This window comes from Ursus maritimus, unplaced genomic scaffold, assembly GCF_017311325.1.
Source record: "Ursus maritimus isolate PB19 unplaced genomic scaffold, ASM1731132v1 scaffold_20, whole genome shotgun sequence".
NCBI classification, from domain to species: domain Eukaryota; kingdom Metazoa; phylum Chordata; class Mammalia; order Carnivora; family Ursidae; genus Ursus; species Ursus maritimus.
The window spans coordinates 55,399,084-55,421,165 of NW_024424453.1; the positions used below are offsets into that span (position 1 = coordinate 55,399,084).

Consider the following 22,082-nt stretch of genomic DNA (forward strand, 5'->3'; position numbering starts at 1 on the left):
ATATTGGATATATTGTATATTATATATTGTATATATTGTATCGCTAAACTTGTTGATTACTTCTAATGGTTTTTTTATGGATTTCTTAGAATTTTCTATATACAGGATCAAGTCATCTGTGAATAGAAGCCATTTACTTCTTCCTTTCCAGTCAGGGTGCCTTTTATTTATTTTTCTGGTCTAATAGCCTTGGCTAGAACTTCTAATACAATGTAGCATAGAAATTGCTGTGTTGCATTTTTATGAAATGGTGATGGGGTATAAACTCTTTTTATATCCATTAATATTGAAGTATGGTGGCTTCATGAAATTAGTATCATATATGTAGGACAGGTTGTTATCATGTAACTTTCTTTTTTTTAGTTGAGGAACACTTTAACAATGTCCTTATTTTTTTTCTTTTAGGTTTTCTCAAATAATGATGAAGGCCTTATTAACAAAAAGTTACCCAAAGAACTTCTCTTAAGGTAAATGTAGATGAACTTTAATGAACTCAGATTTGATTCAGTCATCAAGTTCCAAGACAATCTTCTTTCTCACTATGAGTCCGTAGCATAGAAAAACAGACAGAATTAGCCTAACTGACTTTTTGTTTTTGTTTTATAGAATGCTGTTCAGCTTGTTGTTAAATTTTACTTGGTCTAATCCAGAATGTACTAAGTATGTACATAGCATTGGTCTGGATTCTTTTTGTAATGTGGTAAGTATTGTAATAATCTTCAGTAGGTGCCATTGTTTTGGTATCAGTAGATATTCTCAATGTAGTCAATAACATGAGGAGAGATTATTGTTAAGGTGGTGAGCTCCTGAAGTCCCAGACATTTAGATGTTTTCTGATAAACAAGTTTTAAAATAAGTACAGTTATAATGTTCTTTTTTTTTTTTTTAAAGATTTTATTTATTTATTCGATAGAGATAGAGACAGCCAGCGAGAGAGGGAACACAAGCAGGGGGAGTGGGAGAGGAAGAAGCAGGCTCATAGCGGAAGAGCCTGTTGTGGGGCTCGATCCCATAACGCCGGGATCACGCCCTGAGCCGAAGGCAGACGCTTAACTGCTATGCCACCCAGGCGCCCCTAAAATAAGTACAGTTATAATGTTCTTACTGAGCACTTAAAGTGCTCTTTCCAAATATTGATGTATTTTTATCCATCTTACGAGAATTATGTGCTAAGTGACAATGAGTACTATAAAACATGGTTTTTGTCCTGTATTTCTGGCATCACTGAATATACAGCAAATGGTGTTTTGCTTGTCATATTACCAAATAAAGCTACCAGCTAACGTTTGTTGACCCCAAGGCACTACAGTTTCTTTTAGTACTCTGCAGTCATCAAAGAAGTCTTATTTTAGTTTTGGATGTTCTATTTTAATTGTTTACAAGTAATTAATACATGTCTACATGGTAGTCTTTGAGTGGCATTTCCCAAACTCTTCTCATATCACTGATGTTCCACAAAACAGAACAAGTTTTGTGATCAAATAAGTGTGGGAAACACTGGGATAACAAAACAAATTTCTTTACTGCCTGACTTCTCAGGGCCTTAATAAGCTAATACACATGATGATACTCCCAGATGGACAGTCGTGGCATTTCAAACTTACTGACCTTGGAACTCTTTTAATATTCCATATTAATTCCATAGTCTGTGGAAAAATTTTGGGAAATGCTGACACAGAGTAAATGATTGACCAGATGACTCTCTTCCTTTAGCTTCTTTATGGTAGTGATCACATTTGAGGGGCTTCAGAGGGTGTTCCATTAGTCATCAGGTATTGTTTGATATTGTTGTCATAAACTCATTTTGTTCTGTTAATAGGAAAGAAAATTATGTTATGACAGGATCGTATGAAAAATACAGCAATAATATTTTATTTCAATAAAACAAATACTTGTTTGGATAAAAGAGAATATTCTTTGGCATTTTAGACCCTTTTAAAGTGAAGAAAGTGGTAACAAGAAAGAAATGATATGTTTTTCATATAAACCTGGGAGGTCTTGATCAAGCACAGTGAACTGTTAGAACCAGCATGGCTGGGTTAGGATGTGCAGGCTGTTACTACACAAATGGTGGGGATGCCATCCACAACAGAGGACAAAGGTCATGGTGTCCCCTGGAATTGTGCAGTGTTTCATTCTTGGTCTGAACTTTTTCTAGCACAGACATCAAGCTGTAATATGAACATGTCATTCTTCCTCTGGAGTCTACCAGCTTCAGGCCGAGCCGTTATTAGTCATTCAGCACTGGGGTGTGATGAAACTCCACTCTTCGATGAATACTACTGCTATCTGTGACTCAAAGCTGCTAACTTAATATTTTCCCCTTTGGTAGAGTTAGCTTTGACACTGTTCTCAGCCTTGGAATAGTTTCTATCTGCTGACAAAAAAAAAGGGGGGAGGGATTATATCACTTTCTGTGCTAGTGCAATTTCTGAACTGCTATTTTAGAAGTTTTAGTTTCTTTTAAAGATCCATGATGGACCCAGCTGTTATGAATCCTGCAGTTACAGGTTTTGAATCATGCCACAAAGCTCATATAGAGATCAATTTTCAAAAAGAATTGCCATTTGAGACCAAATGTTCATAACATGTCTATTCATAGATTTGTATTCCCACTTCTGCTCTTATTTTGGAGTCTGTGAGGGGAATTTAAATTTTAAAGTAGTGCCGCTACAGGTCTTCTCTGACTCGTGAGTCTCAAAATTAACTCTAGCCAACCATGGTATTTTAATGTTTGTTGGCCTTTAAATCATTTCTGCCATTTTACTCTCAGACTTTATATTCTCAGTAACAGTAGCTCTTCCCTTTCCTTTTGCTCCTTTCTGAGCAAAATTTTGAAGACGGGTTTGAGCCAAGTTACCAAAGTAGCCATCTTCATCATCCCTCATGGAGCTTAAGTCTTAATTATTTTGCTCATTTAAATGATGTGTTCAAACTTTCAGTCTGTCCTAGGCTTGTATTTTTACTTCATATTGTAGACTTCTTTGTGACAGTGCAGACTTCCTATTCTTGTTCAATTCCTATTCACCCATTGTCTTCATCAATAGAAGTGGATTCTTTGACTTCATGATAATCTTATTTACTTGAAGCCAGGTTGTCTTGTGTCTGCTGTTCTTTGTTTTTTGTTTTTTTTTTTTAAAGATTATTCATTTATTTTTCAGAGAGAGAGAGAGCACAAGCAGGGGAGCAGCAGGCAGAGGGAGAAGCAGACTCCCTGCTGAGCAAGGAGCCGATATGGGGCTCTATCCCAGGACCTTGGGATCGTGACCTGAGCTGAAGGCAGACGCTTAACCTACTGAGCCACCCAGGCATCCCATGTCTGCCATTTTTACTGCATCTTTTACCTCCCTCTTGAGTTCTCTACTAGCTTCTGTTACTGATCACATCGGGCAAAGTCTCACCTTCTCCTTTGGAACCATTAACAAGCACAACCTAGAATTCTGTGTTTGTTTTCATCTCTTTATATCACTTTGAATCCATTCAGAAAAATCTGTGAGGTGTTTTTTCATCTGATCATCTTATTGCTAGTTTTAAGACTACCCAATAATATTCGCAGATTCCTTCTACCACCCCATCTTTAGTTTGTTATTTAACAAGTTCTTACAATTTTGCTTTTTCTACCCAGCTTTCATTCATAAATTAAGGGTACTCCAGTTCTCCCTCTCTACCCTTTATGCTCACACAATTCAACAGCTTGTAATTTTACTCTTCCTGGGGAGTCAGCTATGTAATGCGTGTAACATTATAACAATGAGAATCTTTAATTTGTTGAAATCTATATGTCTATTTGTGAGTTGGGTTGTCCTTATATTTTGTCCTCATTGTTATTGTCTGTATTACTTTTGGAGCCAGAGTTGGTTGAGATTTCAGCTCTCCCCGTTTACTACTTGTGTGACCTTAAAGTGACTTAACTCTCTGGGCCATAATTTCCTATATCTATAAAATGGAGATAGTAATAGTTCTTACTGAATGGGGTGTTGCTAGCTCTTATAGGGCCTGTAAGTTTTTAATGTTAAATAATACCAATTTTGGATGTCTAAATTATTTATTAAATGCTATGTGACAATGTAGTCAGTTTTAATGTAGACAACTGATACAAGCAAGCTGTCCTGATATGGATCTCAGCATATGCTACTGCTAACAACCTCCGTAAAGAACGTGGTTAATAAGTTAATGTAACCCAGTGCTTCATTTCATCACTCTGGACTAATTCAGTCTCAATGGAAATGCACACTACCAGATGACATTAAACTGACAACTACTAGGGCTTAGGTTAGTGGTAGTGGTATGACAACTGGTGATTAGTTTGCATTATAAAAACTGTAGTTTCTGGCAAGGAACCATTCCTCTTTTAAGAAAAGAAATCTTATGTGAATTGAGTATTGGCCTAAAGTTCAGACTGTAAAATTTAATATTAACTTTTTGAACTTAAGTTATTATTTCTTACTATGGTTGCTTTCAGATGTTGATGATGAAATGAAAACACATGTAAACTGATGAGGTTGGGGAATATACATGAGGTTCAGTTGGGTTGAGTCCGGAGCCGACGACCAAGAATTCTTGAGGCGTCTTTGGTGCAAAATGGTGGTTTATTAAAGCACGGGGACAGGACCTGTGGGCAGAAAGAGCTGCTGCACCAGGGTTGTGAGGAATGGCCCATTGTATACCCTCAAGGTGGGAGGGGGTTAGCGATAGCGTAAGTCTCTAAGGAATTTTGGAAGCAAGGTTTCCATGACCTTGAGGGGGCTAGCTGTTGTTGGGAAAAGGTCATTTATTACTGTCTAATAAAACCTGAGTCATGAGACCCTTCAGATATATATCAGTGGGCCATATGCTTGGGGGATGATTGCCAATACGTATCTTGGGAGGGGGGGGTTAGAGAGAAAGGAAGTTTCCAAAGGAATTTTTATACGTTAAAGTAGACTTACAGGATCTTGGTGGAGGGGAGGGGGTCAGGCTAGGACTGCCTTTTGCCCTTAACAAAGTATTAACATCGAGGCAGCTGAGTTCCTAGAGGAATGTCACCATGCCTGTTTCAAGGACTTGTCAATGGGCTGTAGGTAGTAAGGACTGTTTCTTTGTCTTTTAGGGCAGCCAGGAGTGCCTGAGGAATGTCATGTCCCCATGGGGGGTTGCAGGGTGTCAGCTTCTGCTTTGTCCTCAGCTGCCTTCTGTTCCTCATCATTTTCCCTGAACAATTTTGACCCTTAAATCTTTAAGGTTGTTGAAGGTGGAAGGTCTCATCTTCTTAACTTCTTCCTGCTGAATAGGGCGTAGAGATGTCCTACCTGGGTCAACATTGGTCAGTTGGGGAACATACAGGGGAGTTATGAAAGGGGAGGCAGCTGAATCCACGTGAGACAACATGGATGAGCCTCCTTAGTAGAAGGCCATTATCTGTTAGCCGGAAGATTCACGGTGAAGGGATCTTGCACTAGGCGGGGAGACATCAGATATGACAAAACAAGGTTAATATTATAAGGAGAGATCTGAATAAAAGATCTTTGATAGTTGACCTTTGATAATTTTCCTCCAGTCCAGGAGTTTAAAACAATCACTAAAGGAAAGAGATCATTTAAAGCACCAGTTTGAGCATTCATGTCAGGTAGAAACCCAGAAGTATTTTGTGGTAATCTGGACTGTATACACAGCATTGTCTTTATGCTACCACATATTTCATCTTGTATAGCAGTTAAAAACATCTAACATCACTCTATTCTGTAGAGTATCACTTAGGGCTTTGACCATGAATTTATTGAGAACTTCCATGTGCCAAACAACATTCTCCAGTCTCAAGGAGGTAGCAAAGATAGATGCTAGGTGGTCATACCAATATAACACAAAACATGTCCACAATGGTTTCAAATTTGGAAGTTTGGCTGGGTTGGTAATGGTTTTAATAATGCATCCATGCATCCAGGCAAAACCCAGAGTACAGTGGCTTATCCAGCAAGGAGGAAGCTATGGACACAGGTTAAATTGCGGAGCCATTGGGTCCCAAGCAGGAGCCAGTCATATAATACTGGGCCTCCCTGGAACTGCAATCAGGATTTCAAGGGCCACTTGGTTTTGGAGGGCCATACATACAATGATTTCAGGCCCGTATTTGATTAGGGAGTTATGGCTTGATAATAATCCCCCTTTTTTTCCCAAATTGTACCATGAGCATGGAGGACCAGGGAAATATATTTGAAGTCAGTATAAATATTTTTAAGGCTTTTGCCAATTGCACACTACCAGATGACATTAAACTGACAACTACTAGGGCTTAGGTTAGTGGTAGTGGTATGACAACTGGTGATTAGTTTGCATTATAAAAACCATAGTTTCTGGCAAGGAACCATTCCTCTTTTAAGAAAAGAAATCTTATGTGAATTGAGTATTGGCCTAAAGTTCAGACTGTAAAATTTAATATTAACTTTTTGAACTTAAGTTATTATTTCTTAGTATGGTTGCTTTCAGATGTTAATGATGAAATAATGAAAACACATGTAAACTACCTCACACGAAATAGGGGGTGCTACATGCAGTAAATATGTTTAAAATATTCAGAGAAGATAAAGCTCTTGTTAGTAATAAATAATAATGAAAGAAACCTCTTATTAGACACATTTTTGAAACCTGAAATTATTATTTCATTTTCTCTCCTTGTAAAATTTATGTGGACACATGACAGAATTAAGTATTAATAGTGTTTGTTGGCTTGATGAAGGGAAGGTTTGATTACCCTCAACAGGAGAGCAGAGCCTAATACTTCTGGGCAAATGAAATCAACTACACAATTACATATATTTGGCAGTTTTACTAGTTTGCTAGGGAAAACTGTAAAATGACTAGTGCAAAAATTTTCAAAATTTTCCTTAAAATCATAAACCAATTTCATGAGCAAAAAGAATTGCAATCATTAAGTTACAGCCCAGTGCTTCTGTGTAATTGTGGGACCTGGGGGAGCAGTGCAGTGATGGGCTCGTTCCTGTTTGGGGCAGCATTGAGTGGGTGTTCTTGCCTGCTGGTAGGTTTCAGCATTCCATGGGTTGTTTTCAAGGACTGGTGCATCCGCCTCCTGCTGTCTGTGATGCCTTATGTATATTTCCAAGGCAGCCTAACAGGTAAGATCCTCTTTTGGGGTACATACTGCAAATTCAACTTTAAGCAACTAAGGAGGTTTTTCTTTCTCATTAAAGAATTTTTTCATTTGTTCGTTTTTACTGCTTTTTACTTTGCATGAGGCAATACGCTATTGAATTAATGTGTGTTGAAATCAGATGCAGAAGCTTCAAGAGCTTTTTTCATTACCTCTGTATACTATTTTGTACTCTTTTAGGGTTGGCATCTAAGTCCAAATCCTGGCAGAAGCAAATTTTCTTCTGTCTAGGTTGGGGTTATAATTATACATTAAAAGTCTGTTGATGCCTTTGTTTTTTGTTTATTTTAACCTACATTGAGGTGGCATCAGACACCAGTAAAGCTCCACAGATAGGAATGAAGGAGCAAGTACATTCTTCTCCAGAGTTTCATCCCTGGAAAGTTTTGTTAGAGACCTGTTAATTTAAAAACTGTGAATTCAGAAGTTACAGCAGAAAAAGATTGGTAAGTTTGACCCTATGAATAGTAAAATACATCCAGATATATATACCATACCACAGATACATAGAGCACAGTGGTAGCACAATGGTGGGTATTTCACCAATTAGAATGCACATTACAAGCAGGGGCTACATTCTTCAATGCACGAATAAAAACCTGTTAAAAATTATTAGGTAATAAGGTGGATTATTCTTAGAAGAGCTTGAAGAAAGTATGAACAAAGGAAGAAATACAAATGGCCAATTTTATGGTACTCAATCAGGCCCATATTTAAATAGAAATCAAAATAGTGAGATATTGCTTAGCTGACTGGCAAAACGCTAAAGGTTGATAATACGAGGTTTTGGTAAGGAGATAGAAGACAGACACTCTAAGATACTTTAGAGGGGAAAAATCTTCAAAATGCTAAGTGTACATATTCACAAATTCCATTTCTTGAAATTTGCTAATAGATTTATTTGCAAAGACACATACACAGGGATGTATATACCAAGGTATGCATATAGGGGATGATTACTGCAGCTTTTTTTTTGTTTTTTGTTTACTTTAGTTAAATTGAATTACGGAATTGGATTACTCATAATTCTTTGTTAATTATACATTTCATCACTGATCCGTGCATTGCCTTTTCCCCCTTCCCATCATCAAGTTAATATTTTCAATAACTTTCTATGTCTATTTCTATTTATGATTCCTTTCTTCAAAAATTATTTATCTTAAGTATATTTGACTAAATGATTACATTGTTTACTTTTGCTTGTTTATCAACTTTATTTAAAAAAGTATATCTTCTGAGATATGGTTTTCACTCAAAATTATGGTACTAAGAGTGACATGGGTCACTTTGCTTGGCTTGGCTATTACTCATTTTACTGCTGTATAATATTCTATTGTGTGAATGTGCCAAGAATCACTTATTGGTCTTTTTTTTTTTTTTTAAGATTTTTATCTATTTATTTGAGAGAGAGAGAGAGCACGCGCGACAGAGCACAAGTTGAGGGGAAGGACAGGGAGAGAGGGAGAAGCAGGCTCCCGGTTGAGTGGGGAGCCTGATGGGGTCAATCCCAAGACCCTGAGATCATGACGTGAGCCAAACGCAGATGCTTAACCAACTGAGCCACCCAGGTGCCCCTTGTTGATTGTTCTTTGATAAATACTTGGGTTTCCAGTGTTTTGTTAATAAAAGTAGTGCTCTGTGAATATCCTCATAGATGTCTCTTGGTACAAATGTACAGAAATTTCTCTAGGAAAGAAATTGCTAGGGGTCATAGGCTATACAAATGATCAACTTTATTTTAGTAATATTGTTTTTCCAAAGTGGTCTTATCAATTTACCTTCATACAGTGAATAAGAGCCTCTGTTAAGTCACTCTGACATTTAGTGTTGCTACATGTCTTAAGAGTAGAATAGCATTTCATTGTATTCTTTATTTGAATTTCCCTGAATTCTAGTAGTGTTGAGCATCTATTTATCATTGCATGTATTTCCTTTTCTGTGAAATATATGTTTTGCCTATTAGGTTGTTTCTTATTGGTTTGCCATTGGGTCCCCCCCCGCCGCCGCCATTCTTAATACTGTATCTTCCGTATTTTTTCCTCCATCCGATTTGCCAAATAGTGTCCCAGTTTAATAGTCTTTACAGAGGGTAATTTGGGGTTTTAATGATTAAAACTCATTTTATTCACTGTGATTATTACGATTTTCTATTTTGTTATTTCTTTATCTTATCTTTATCTTACTAATTCTGCCTCTCTCCTGCCTCAGACCTTTCCTATTACCTTTAGTGTAAAGACCATTTAAATTGTTATGACCTAAATTACTCTCCCAGAAATGTATACTTATTAACTCCAATTCTGTCCCATCTCTCCTTCTTTTCCAACTCCTTGTAAATTCTGGCAGTTCTGAATTAGCTCCAGTCCCTGAAAATGTCATTCTCTAATTTGCTCTCTCCTGGGCTCTTTATACTTCTTGAAAATGTCTGTCTTTGGCTTTACCCCTCTTTCACTTAGTTCACCCTAAGGCTTTCCCCAAGTTCGAGGCTATGTTCTCTCCCTCGTGCGTATGCTTATAGATCGCTTAAGCATTTTGTAACTTCTGGTGTTTGACCTAGATTTTATGTACCATAATACAGTAAATCTAGCTTTTAAAATAATTTATATATGCATTTGATACATAACATTACATTAGTTTCAGGTGTACAGTATAATGATTCAATATTTATGTATATTGTGAAATGAACATCACAAGAGGTCTAGTTAACATCCATCACCATATATAGTTACGAAAATTTTTTTCCTGTGATGAGAACTTTTAAGAGCTACTTGCTTAGCAATTTTCAAATATGCAGTGCAGTATTATTAACTATAGTCACCATGCTGTACGTTACATCCCCTGACTTATTTATGTTATAATTGGAGCTTGTACCTTTTGACCCCACTCACTCATTTGGCCCACCCCTTTGCCCCCCACCTCTGGCAACCACAAATCTCTTCTATCTATGAGGTCAGTTTTTGTTTTGGATTTCACATATACCTGAGATCATTCAGTATTCATCTTGCTCTGTGTGACTTACTTCATTTACCATAATGCCAAGTCCATACGTGTTGCTGCAAATGGCAAGATTTCCCTTTTTTTATGGTTGAATAATACTACGTTATATATATATACACCACATTTTCTTTATCCATTCATTTATAAGCAACTTAGGTTTGCCTCCATATCTTGGCTATTGTAAGTAACGCTGCAGGAAACATGGGAGTGCATATATCTTTTCAAGTCATTTTCGTTTTCTTCAGATAAATACCCAGAAGTGGAATTGCTGGATCATCTGTAGCTCTATTTTTAATTTTTTGAGGAACCTCCATACTGTTTTGTACAGTGGCTGCACCAATTTACATTCCCACCAACAATGTATAAGGCTTCCCTTTTCTCCATATCCTCACCAACACTTACCATTTCTTATCTTTTTGATACTAATCATTCTGACAGATGTGAGGTGATATTTCATTGTGCTTTTTATTTGCATTTCTGTGATGATTAGTGATGTGAGCACCTTCTCCTGTACATGTTGGCCATCTATATGTCTTCTTGGGAAAAATGTCTATTTAGATCCTCTGCCCATTTTTTTATTGGATTGGGATTTTTTGCTGTTAAGTTGCATAAGTTCTTTATATATTTTGGATATTAACTTTTTTCAGATACATAATTTGCAGTATCTTCTACCATTCGGTAGGTTGCCTTTTCATTGTGTTAATGGTTTCTTTTGCTATGCAGAAGCTTTTTAGTTTGATGTAACCTACTAGTTTATTTTTGCTTTTATTGCCTTTTTTGCTTATTTTTGCTGTTGGTGTCAAATCCAAAAAATCATCACCATGACCAATGCCAGGAAGCTAGGAAGCTTCCTGCCTATGTTTTCTTCTAGGAGTTGTATGGTTTCAAGTCTTACATTCAAGTTTTTAATCCATTTTCAGTTAGTTTTTGTTTATGGTGTAAGATAGTGGTCCAGTTTCATTATTTGAATGTGGCTGTTCAGTTTTCCCAGCACTAATTACTGAAGAGTATTCTTTCTCGATTATATATTCTTGGCTCCTTTGTTGTAAATTAGTTGACCATATATTCATGGGTTTATATCTGAGCTATATAGTCTGTTCCATTGATCATGTCTCTGTTTTTATGCTGATTCTGTACTGTTCTGATTACTATAGCCTTGTAATATAATTTGAATTCTGTTGAGTTCCTTAAATTCTCAGTACAATCTTTGTACTGAGATTAATATTTTCTGACAGGTTCTTTCTCCCAGCTTGTAACTTTTTCCTCATTCTTTAAGGCATATTTTGATGAATCAAGCATCTTTTATAAAGTCCAATATATTGGTCTTTTATGGTTAGTGTGTCTGTGTGTTTTGTCGAGGGACATCTTCCTACCTTGGGGACAGATATAGTCACATATACTTTCTTCTGAAAGTTTAAAACTTTTGTTTTTGGTACTTCAGTTTCTAATCACTCTGGTATTGGTCTTTATTTACAAGATAGAATCCATTTTTATTTTCTTTTCCATGTGGATTATCAGTTTTTTCAGGTTCATTTGTTAAATGGTCCTTCATTTCCTCAAAAGAATGCCATTATTACCTCTATCATATATTCTGTTCTCTAGTAGTTAGTCAGTTGTTATTCTGTTCCGTTAGTTAATTGTCTATGTGCCAGTACACACAAAAGACAACTGTATTTTTGGGTGACTAGGGCCTTTAAATTCATTTCTCATTATTTTTATCTGGTTTTGGAATTAATACAAGCCTATAGAATTGAGTTATGGAGTATTCAGTGTTTTCCTGCTCTCTGAAATAGTCCGTGTGTTTTGGCTTAACTGTTCTTTGAAAGTCTGATAGATCTAAAATTCTAAAATTGCCTGAGCCTAGAATTTTCTGTGGGAATTTTTTTTTTTTAAAGATTTTATTTACTTATTTGACAGAGAGAGACAGGCAGCGAGAGAGGGAACACAAGGAGGGGGAGTGGGAGAGGAAGAAGCAGGCTCCTAGTGGAAGAGCCTGATGTGGGGCTCGGTCCCAGAACGCCCGGGATCACGCCCTGAGCCGAAGGCAGACGCTTAACGACTGCGCCACCCAGGCGCCCTCTGTGGGAAAATTTTTAACTAATTTGATATGAGTAGGATTTTTTAAGCTTTCTTTTTTTTCATGAGTCACTTTGGTAGTTTCATTTTTCTAGGAATTTGTCCATTTTGTCTGAGTTTAAAAATTTGTTTTCTTGACAGATTTTTTTTTGAAAGGATATTCTGTCCCACTGTGTCTTATTTATTTATTTATTCATTCATTCATTCATTCATTCAAATGCTAACATACAGTGTATATTAGTTTCAGGTGTACAGTATAATTCAACAATTCTATATATTTCTCAGTGTTCATCAAGATAAGTGTACTCTTCATTCCATTTATTTTACCCATCACCCACCTCCCCTGGCAACCACCAATTTATTCTCTGTATGTAAGAGTCTGGTTTTTTGTTTGTCTCTTGTTTTCTTTGTTTGTCCTTTTGTTTCTTAAATTCCACATATGAATGAAATCATGTAGTATTTGTCTTTCTCTAATTTATTTCACTTGGTATTATACCACCTCAGTCTATCCATGTTGTTATAAATGGCAAGATTTCATTCTTTTTTATGGCTGAATAATATTCCTCTGTGTGTGTGTGTGTGTGTGTATCGTGTCTTCTTTAGCCATTCATCTATCAGTGGACACTTAGGTTGCTTACATATCTTGGCTATTGTAAACAATGCTGCAGTAAACATAGGAGAGCATATACCTTTTCAAGTTAGTGTCTTTGTTTTCTTTCGGTAAATACCCAGTAGTGGAATTACTGGATCATATGGCAATTCTATTTTTAACTTTTTGAGGAACCGCCATCCTGTTTTCCACAGCGGCTGCACCAGTTTGCATTCCCAGCAACCTTCTTTAGCCATTCATCTATCAGTGGACACTTAGGTTGCTTACATATCTTGGCTATTGTAAACAATGCTGCAGTAAACATAGGAGAGCATATACCTTTTCAAGTTAGTGTCTTTGTTTTCTTTCGGTAAATACCCAGTAGTGGAATTACTGGATCATATGGCAATTCTATTTTTAACTTTTTGAGGAACCGCCATCCTGTTTTCCACAGCGGCTGCACCAGTTTGCATTCCCAGCAACAGTGCATAAGGGTTCGTTTTTCTCCACATCCTCGCCAACACTTGTTGTTTCTTGTATTTTTTATTTTAGCCAGTTTTGTTCTATTTTTTTTAACTCGACAGTATCTGCTGTCATGTATTTATTTTCATTTGAACTATCATTAATTTATGTTTAAGTGCTCACCCCATTTTTGATCAATTTTACTAAAAGTTTACCTATTTTGTTAGTGCTTTTATTTATTTATTTATTTAAAGATTTTATTTATTTGACAGAGATAGAGACAGCCAGCGAGAGAGGGAACACAAGCAGGGGGAGTGGGAGAGGAAGAAGCAGGCTCATAGCGGAGGAGCCTGATGTGGGGCTCGATCCCATAACGCCGGGATCACGCCCTGAGCCGAAGGCAGACACTTAACCGCTGTGCCACCCAGGCGCCCCTGTTAGTGCTTTTAAAGAACCAGCTTTTGGCTTTATTATTTTGGCTTTATTATTATAGTTGTTCTTGTTATTATTTTGGCTTAAAAAGAGAAATTTATTTTCTCACAGTTCTGGAGGCTAGAAGTGCAAGACCAGGGTGTCAGCATGGTTGGTTTCTTCAAAGACCTCTCTCTTCGGCTTGGTAGATGGCCATCTTTTCCCTATGTCCTCACCTGGTCTTCCCTCTGCAGCTGTCTGTGTTTTAATCTCTTATTATGAGGAGATAAGACATGTTGGATTAGAGCCCACTCTAATGACTTCGTTTTACTTTATGTCTTTAAATATCTTGTCTCCATATGCAGTCACATTCTGAGGTACTTGGGTTTAAGACCGTAATATTTGAATTTTGGGAGTACCCAATTCAGCCCACAAGTTGTGCACATTAGCATATGTGTGTGTGTAAATGTGTACTTATGTGTATGTATATATGTGCTGGGTGGGCATGTTTGTGTGTGTATAAGAATGTATATGTGAACATGTACCTGTGTGTATATGTGTATTGTGTGGGCATATGAGTAGATATGTGTGTAAGAGAACATTCCAAGCAGAGGTAAAACAGCACTTGAAAAAATTATACTGTATTTGGGGAACCTTGCACAGTTTAGTTTCCTTCTACTCTCGGCCCATGTATGTATTTATTTGCACTTAGTTGGAAGTACATGGAACATAATCATTTTCCTCTGCGCTTTCCCTTACCTAACATTTTATGATTACCCTCCTTTATTGGCACATAATCTTCATAATTACCACTTCAGTGTCTGCTTAATATTCCATAGAGTGCACAAGGAATGATTTACATAACTTTTTTTTGCTTTTTATAATTGTAGATAAGGCTCAAATAATGACTTTAAATTTTTTCTTCTTTTGTTGAATTATTTTATGACAACTTCCTAAAGTGGAATTACTGATCGAAGGAAGAGAACATTTTACAGCTCTTGACAAAACCATTGCTTTCCAAAGGTTGTAAAAAATTTTCTTATTGAAATATATGTGACATATAACACTGTGTACACTTAAGATGTACAGCATGTTTGATGTTGTAGTTTATATATTGCAGTATGATTGTCCTTAAACCTTTAGCTAGCACTTCTGCCACATCATGTGGTTATCAGTTCTTTCTTGTCGTGGGAATAATTAAGATCTGGTCTCTTAGCAGGTTTGGTTTTATACTACAGTATTGTTGTCTATAATTACAATAGATCTCCAGGACTTGTTTATCTACTAGTTACAGATTTGTACTCTTAAACAACATCTCTTCCATTCCCCCACCTCTTAGCCCCTGGTCATTATTTTACTCTTTATGAGTTTGGTAAGTGATGTCATATGATATTTGTCTTTCTGTGTCTGACTTATCTTAGCATAATGCCTTCAGGGTCCATCCAAGTTGTTGCAAATCGCAGGATTTCCTTCTTTCTCATGTGTGACTAATACACACACACACACACAGAGACACAGATACAGACACACACACACTACATCTTCTTTATTCAGGTTGTTTCCAAATCTTGGCTGTTGTGAATAATGCTGCAATAAACATGGGAGTGCATATATCTCCTAGTATCCTGTTTTCATTTTCTTTGGTTATATGCCCAGAATTGGAATTGCTGGATCATATGGTAGTAATAATTTTAATCTTCTCAGGAACCTCCATATCCTACCCCATCCAAATCACAACTGTTTCTCCCTTTTCCAGAAGTAACCACTATCTTGACTTTTATAGTTATCACTGTATTTCATGTTTTAGATTTATCACCCAAATGTGCATCCCTAGACATTACAGTTTTGTCTTGCCCACTGAAAATTTACAAATCTTTTAAATCTCTGATAATCAGCAGGGCCCCTGTTCATCTCTTTCTCTTCCTTACATATGCCGTTAAAGAACTTGGGTTATTTGACTTGCAGACGTTCCCACAGTCTGGGTTTTGCTAATTGCATCTTCATGGTACAATTTCAGCATGTTTCCTTTATCAGCTATATTTCTTGGAAATTGATAGCTGGATCCAGAAGCTTGATCAGACTCAGGTTCTGTCCCTTTGGTAAGATCTTATGTGATGTTCTTTCACCAGGAGTAACAAAATGTCTGGTTTTCTTTTTTTGTGTGGGCAATGCTAGCATCTACTGATGCTTATTGTTTAGGTTATTAACTTATTGGGGCTGCAAATTGATATTCTGATTCTTTTTTCATTTATTAGTTAGAATACTTAAAGAGCTATTTCTCTTCATTTCTATCTGATTATAAAATGTTACAGTTTACATAAAAAAGTCAGGATAAATGCCTGATTCTTTCTGTTTATTTGCCAGTTTTTGAAAGTGGGGTATATGAAGGTATGACATTTAGGGGCAAAAACATTTGCATAGTTTCAAGTAATCTTCCACAGCAATCTATATTAATTACAAAGGGAAAAATAGTAACTTTATAATGAGGCAGTCTGGCAGATATCATCTTAAATGATCACAGTTAACATCACCAGTAACAGGACAAATGGACACCTTGTGCCTCCTGATGTGTTGAACAAGAAGACCACAATATTACTTCTGTGGCATTCCTGACAGAAATTAATAACTGGAATCTAATCATGAGGAAACAGTGGATACACACAGAGGGAGATCCGACAAAATAACTGGCCTGTATGCTTCAAAAATATTAAAGTCAAGAAAGATAAAGAAAGGCTGAGTGTTCCAGAATCAAAGAGACCAAAGAGACAACTAACTGCAGTATGTGGTCATGGGCCAGAAAAAAACGTTTTTCTTTTGTTTTAAGGGCCGTTAATGGCACAATTGGGACATTTTTAATAAGATCTGTAGATTAAATAATAGTACTGTATTACTGTCCTCTTTTGGATAATTGTACTGTGTCTTTGAAAAAGAATGTCCTTGTTTTTAGGAGATACTTGAGTATTTAGAGGTAAATGAACATCATGTCTGTAGCTTGCTCTCAAATATTTCAGAGACAATGACATATATTTGTGTATATGATATTTATTGAAAGATAGGCTGAGGTATATTAAAAATTATAAGAGTTTATTTGAGCAAGAATCAGTTTGAATGGGGCAGTGCCAAAGTGGGAGTGGTTGGGAGTGCTCTACCAGTCCGACCTAGGGGAAAGGCTTCTATAGAGAGGGTGGGAAAGCAAAGAAAGGAAGTTATCTGATTGGCTATATCTTAAAGCCTCATTTGCTCTTTATGATTGTTTGTCCTTAATGTTCTGATTTGTAATTTTGGGGCATTTAAAGGCTTAGATTTTTGGGTGCTTAGGTAGGCTGCCACAGCATTAGAGCCACCTCAGTCTAATAGCCTCCCTGTTTAATTAATATGACATATATTATTTTATATACACATGTATATGCATATATACGTGTTTATATGTGTATGTGTGTATATAAAGAAAAAGAATGATAATGAAAATACAGTATATTGCTAGCACTTGGGAAATCCGGGTGAAAAGTGCACAGGAATTCCTTGTCCTATTTTTGCAACTTTTCTGTATGTCTGAAACTACTTAAAAATAAAAATTAGTTGGTTTCTTATCATCTTCTGAAGGGAACTTAATATTTTTACAAGTATTATAAATTTATGAATTTAAACCTATTATTTTCAATTCATTGCTTTTACTTTTATTGAATCCTGAGTCTTTTACAAGACCCTTGTAGTTTTGATAGTTTCCTTCCTGACAAATATACAGATGTATGAGGCTCATCTCATATATACCCTGCCCCAGACCTCGAATCAGCCATTTTTTCAAGAAGTGTTGGTTTCTTTTTGTGGGAAAGGGTATTTCAGGACTACAGTCTGGTTGCTAGGGGTATTTCTAGGCCTTTTCAGTATAGTGAACATATATATAGAGATGAGAAACTCACGATTTCATACTGATGTATCTGCTGCAAATTCAGGACTCTCTTATTACCTCATCAGTCTGAACGTCTCCATCTCCTTTCTTCCACACTGATAGTCCTGGTTCTGACACAGAGGATTATAGAATTAGAATATCCTGTATTTGCTCATTTGCTTTATCCACATCACAGACAACATAGCCTCAGAATACCAACACCAATATAGTTTTTACCAGTATAATTACTGAAAACCATGACATTTTTTTGTATATGTTCTCCCTTTCTCCTCACCCCTGCTTTTAAATGGTTGTACTAAATCTACACTATCAAGCGTATAGCCGTCATATATGACACCCTCTCTCTTTTAACTCTCACTGAGCTTGTTTAATGCTCACCACCAGTCTCTATGTAATGTCTGTGTAGTCATTTTGTTGTCTGATGCTTGTTCTCCAGAAGATTCATTCTTCAAGAAGGGTTCATGGGAACGGTATTCTCTAAAGCCTTGTACGTTAATACCAGTCCGTGCCCTTTATACTTGAAAACCAGTTTTGCTGGATATAAACCTCTGTGTTTACATTTTCTTTTCCCGATTATCTTAAATCTGTTATTTCATTTGCTTCTGTCATAAAGCTTTGTATATGTAGTTGGAAAAGGGAAGAATAATAGTCGAATCATCTAATTATGGATATTTTGATATGTCATCTAAGCTTGACAGGTGGCAGTTTCTTAAAGATTAGTTGCAAGTTGAAATTTTAAAACCATAGCAATCAACCCTTTGTACTTTACTAGTTAAATTCCATTTGTCTTTGTACTTTGAATAGATCTTTCCCTTATTCAAAGTGGATTTTGAAATATCATGAATTTATCATTTGGAAAATATCAAGATTTGGGACACTGACGGGACGCCTTCATGGCTTAATCGGTTGGGCATTGCAGTCTTGATTTTGGCTCAGGTCCTGTTCTCAGGGTTGTGAGATTGAGCCCTGCATCCGTTCCGCACTCAGTGTGGAGTCTGCTTGAGATTCTCTGGCTCCCTCACCCTCTGCCTGCCCCACTCCCCTCTCGCTCACATGTGCTCTCTCTCCCTCTCAGTAAATAAATAAGTAAATACAGTCTTTATTAAAAAAAATTGGGACATTGACAATTCATGGTAGCCAGTACAAATTTTCCAAAATTCTAATTTTTACTCAAAAGCTTGAATTTTATCATTGGCACAATTTTCCTTGAAGTGGCAGGCTCACTTCATTTTTTAGAAAATGTCTATTATGTACTTTAGTCTAAATCACCATGATTTATGTCAGTTGTTCTTTCATGTTAAAATGTTTCATTAAAAAAAGTGACTAGTTAAAAAGTGGCTAGTTTAGCTCATAGCTCAAACAATTGATTTTCCCCTAAGACAACCATTTGAAACTTTCTTTTGGCTCTTTTCAGTTTATTGCATGCATGAGTTACACTAGTCCAAGTTAAAAGTAGACCCCAAATGGTTTCATTATATAAGCTGTGAGGTTTTTGAACTTGTGACAAGGGACAGAAGGGAAATTCTACTCATTGCAAGGAAATCCTCACTTAAGCTTCAGTGAGCCCAAAGCACTTAAAACCCATGAACCTTCAGCTTGTCGTCCTTAGCCAGTCCAGTCTCTGTGAGGAACTGGCATATTTTTTTGTGCTGATGACCCTTTAGCTGAATTATTTCTCCATATTCTGAATGCTCAGTTACAGTACCATTGCAGGCAAATTTCTGCTTAAACACCTTGTCTAGCTTCTTTTTACTGTAATCATCCTTGATCCCCTGGACAGTAGTGAGGGTCTTCCTCCCATTTCTCTGTTGAATTCTTAAGTGAATATATCCTTGTGCCAGCAGGAAGCAGATTATTACCCTTACTTGCATCAGCAAAGGAGTGGGAAGAGTGGAGGTTTTTGATAGCAGACATACAATGTGATTCTTTTCCTCTGTGGGAGAAGGAGGAGGCAGGGTGGTGGTGGGATGGAGCATCGTGCAATGAGGGGGCTCAACAATTAGGACCAAAAACCATTTGAAACCTTTTTTGTGTACTTACCATTTTGTCACACAGAAATTAAAAAGATGTGTGCTCAAAAGTCAAGATTCAATAAAATCAATCATTTGTTTCCGCTTTATCCAGGACATTCTTAAGTGAAACTTTTGGGTTTTTTTTATTATTATTTTTGGTTTTAAACACTGAGGGCCTGACATTGAAGGCTAAAATGGCTGTAAGTACAGTTTTATCCCACTGCCTTTATTTATGCTAAGGAACCAGCAATTTTACCCACCATTTCTTTTCCACCATCAGTGGAAGTGTTAATACAGAAAAGATAAATGACATCTTTGTATTGAGAATAGTTTTGACCCCTGGAATTCCTAAAGGAGTCTCAGGTGATTGTCATGGGTCTCTGGAACATACTTTGAGGACTGCTGGGAGTTTCCTTTGTGCAAGTGGCACGTATCATGTTCTCATATTTACTCAATAATAATCCAACAACACAGCCCCACCTGACTGCTGCAAAAGAAGCAGAGGCAGCTAGCTGCTCTCTGAAATCCATATAGCCCTATTCTTCCTGGGCACACAGTTAGGCATGTATGCCCAGGAAAAGAGAAAAACATGAAATTTAGTGAGCACCTCGCCACTTATGCCATAGTCTGCCTTTCTGGTAATCAGATTACCATGTTGGTGACTCTTATTTCCACACAGAACACACCTCATCCCCAAGAAATAAACCAAATCCCATCCTTTCACTGCATCCAGCTCCAAGTCTAGGATCTCTGGCTGATACGCAGTCCTCTCCATTGTATCTCCATATGGTGCTTCATGATTTTGTTACCTTTGCCCAACTACTTCCCCTCTCCTTATTCAGGATCAGGGACAGGGTGACTGCAATAAACAAAGTTTGGGAAGGGGAAGATTGTAAGACTCACAGTAGTTACCGTTCTCTAGCAATGATGAGATTCTGACAGGCCAGCTTTAAGAAGTCCCCCTTGTGCCGGCAGTAGGGGAAGTTCCTACTCTGTTTTCCGTGAAGAACTCTTCCCACTGGTTTTTTGGTGACCCTCAACTCCAACCTCTGGAAGGTTCTTCCTTTCCCATTATCTTACATTAACTAACCTGAATTGGATGTTAGGGAATATTCCTGTCTTGGGGTTTCTTCCTATTTCATAGTCATTTCTTAATTGTGCAGTTTTGGAGGCCTGATGATTAGTTTATAAGTGGTATATTTTAGGCCAAGATTTTGGATGAATTCTTTGACAGAATTTAATAACTCACTAGTCTTCTGATTTGTCTGGTTCTAGTTGGTTCAGTGTGCCTGTAACCGCACCCACAGTTATCTCTTAGACTGCAGCCTCAGGACTCCTGTATTTTACTTTTTGTGTCTATGCCTCTCTCAGTGGTATCTCTCCAGAGATATCTGCAACAATAATAGGCTTGGAAAGAAAGGGAGCAACTTTAGTCTAGTCTTTGCTACAGGGCTTAGTTAATCTATTTAACAGAATTTCAAGCAATCTCCTGTAGCTCAAGATACTTTTAAGTTTTGGAAAGTAGTATTTAGACATAATTGGCTTTTTCAACAGTCTAAGGCCTTCAGTTTCTCCCTTTTATTTCTGCTTGCAAGCCAACTAGTTTATTCCTGAGTACTTTCTTGTGATGCCTTGCTAAATGCAGCAATGATGAGCCATTAGTCACTAACCTTTTGGCACTTTCTAACCTCTTCTCTAGATTAAATCTGCACACTGTGTCTGCCCTCCACATTATCACAGGCAATAATATCACATAGTTACCAGCTCTGTTTCCTGTGCTGTCAGCCACTAGGCAGATGTCACATATTTTAGATTTTTGTTCTAGAAGCACCCCACTTCAAGGTCTCTTTCTTCGCTAGTGTAGAAGTAGGCTAATGTGGCATATGTATTTAATAATCATCAACGTCTAAAACACAACAGAAGTTTACTTAATGTTCATCTAATAAAATTGGGAATGGTGTTTGGAGTCATCAAGGAAGCCCTGCTCTCTGCAGTTATTAAGGACCTGTTTGAAGGAAGCTCTACTGTTTTCAACCATGGCTTCCCTCCAGCTAGCCCCCTTCCCGTGACTAGCCCTTAGTTATGTGGCTACTTGTACCTGCAAGGGAAGCTAGGAAATGAAGTATAGGTGTGTACCTGGGAAACAGTAGTCACTATCCTATAAAATTGAACATAGGCATGGACCGAGCATTGCAACTTCTGAGTATACCCTAAGGAAGCTCTTGCAAATGTAAAAGAGGTGACATGTATACAATGTTCAGGAACCCTGGGTGGCTCAGGTTGAGCATCCAACTCTTGATTTTGGCTCAGGCCGTGATCTCAGGGTCGTGAGATCGAGCCTCACATCAGGCTCCATGCTCAGCGTGGAGTCTGTTTGTCCATCTCCTTCCCCCTTTTGCGTCTCCCCCCCCACTCGTGCTCTCTCCCTCTCTCTCTCTCTCTCTCAAATAAATAAATAAAAATCTTTAAAAAAATGTTCATAGC

At 37.2% G+C, this 22,082-nt stretch overlaps 1 protein-coding gene and 1 pseudogene across 6 annotated transcripts in view; one reads left to right on the forward strand and one right to left on the reverse strand.

Annotated features, from left to right (window-relative positions):
- FBXL2 (F-box and leucine rich repeat protein 2) overlaps positions 1 to 22,082 on the forward strand; it is a 124,912-nt gene that overhangs the window by 24,138 nt on the left and 78,692 nt on the right. For 4 of the 6 annotated variants that reach the window (XR_005836598.1, XM_040637003.1, XM_040637004.1 and 1 more), the window contains exons 2-3: positions 406 to 467; positions 607 to 700. Coding sequence is in view for 5 of the 6 variants with exons in the window: in XM_040637003.1 (XP_040492937.1) it covers positions 406 to 467; positions 607 to 700 (156 nt within the window). In the remaining variant the exon portion in view is untranslated. The remainder of the gene's footprint in view (positions 1 to 405; positions 468 to 606; positions 701 to 22,082) is intronic. The other 2 variants (XM_040637005.1, XM_040637007.1) reach the window with 1 other exon arrangement.
- LOC103681041 lies at positions 19,082 to 19,500 on the reverse strand (annotated as a pseudogene).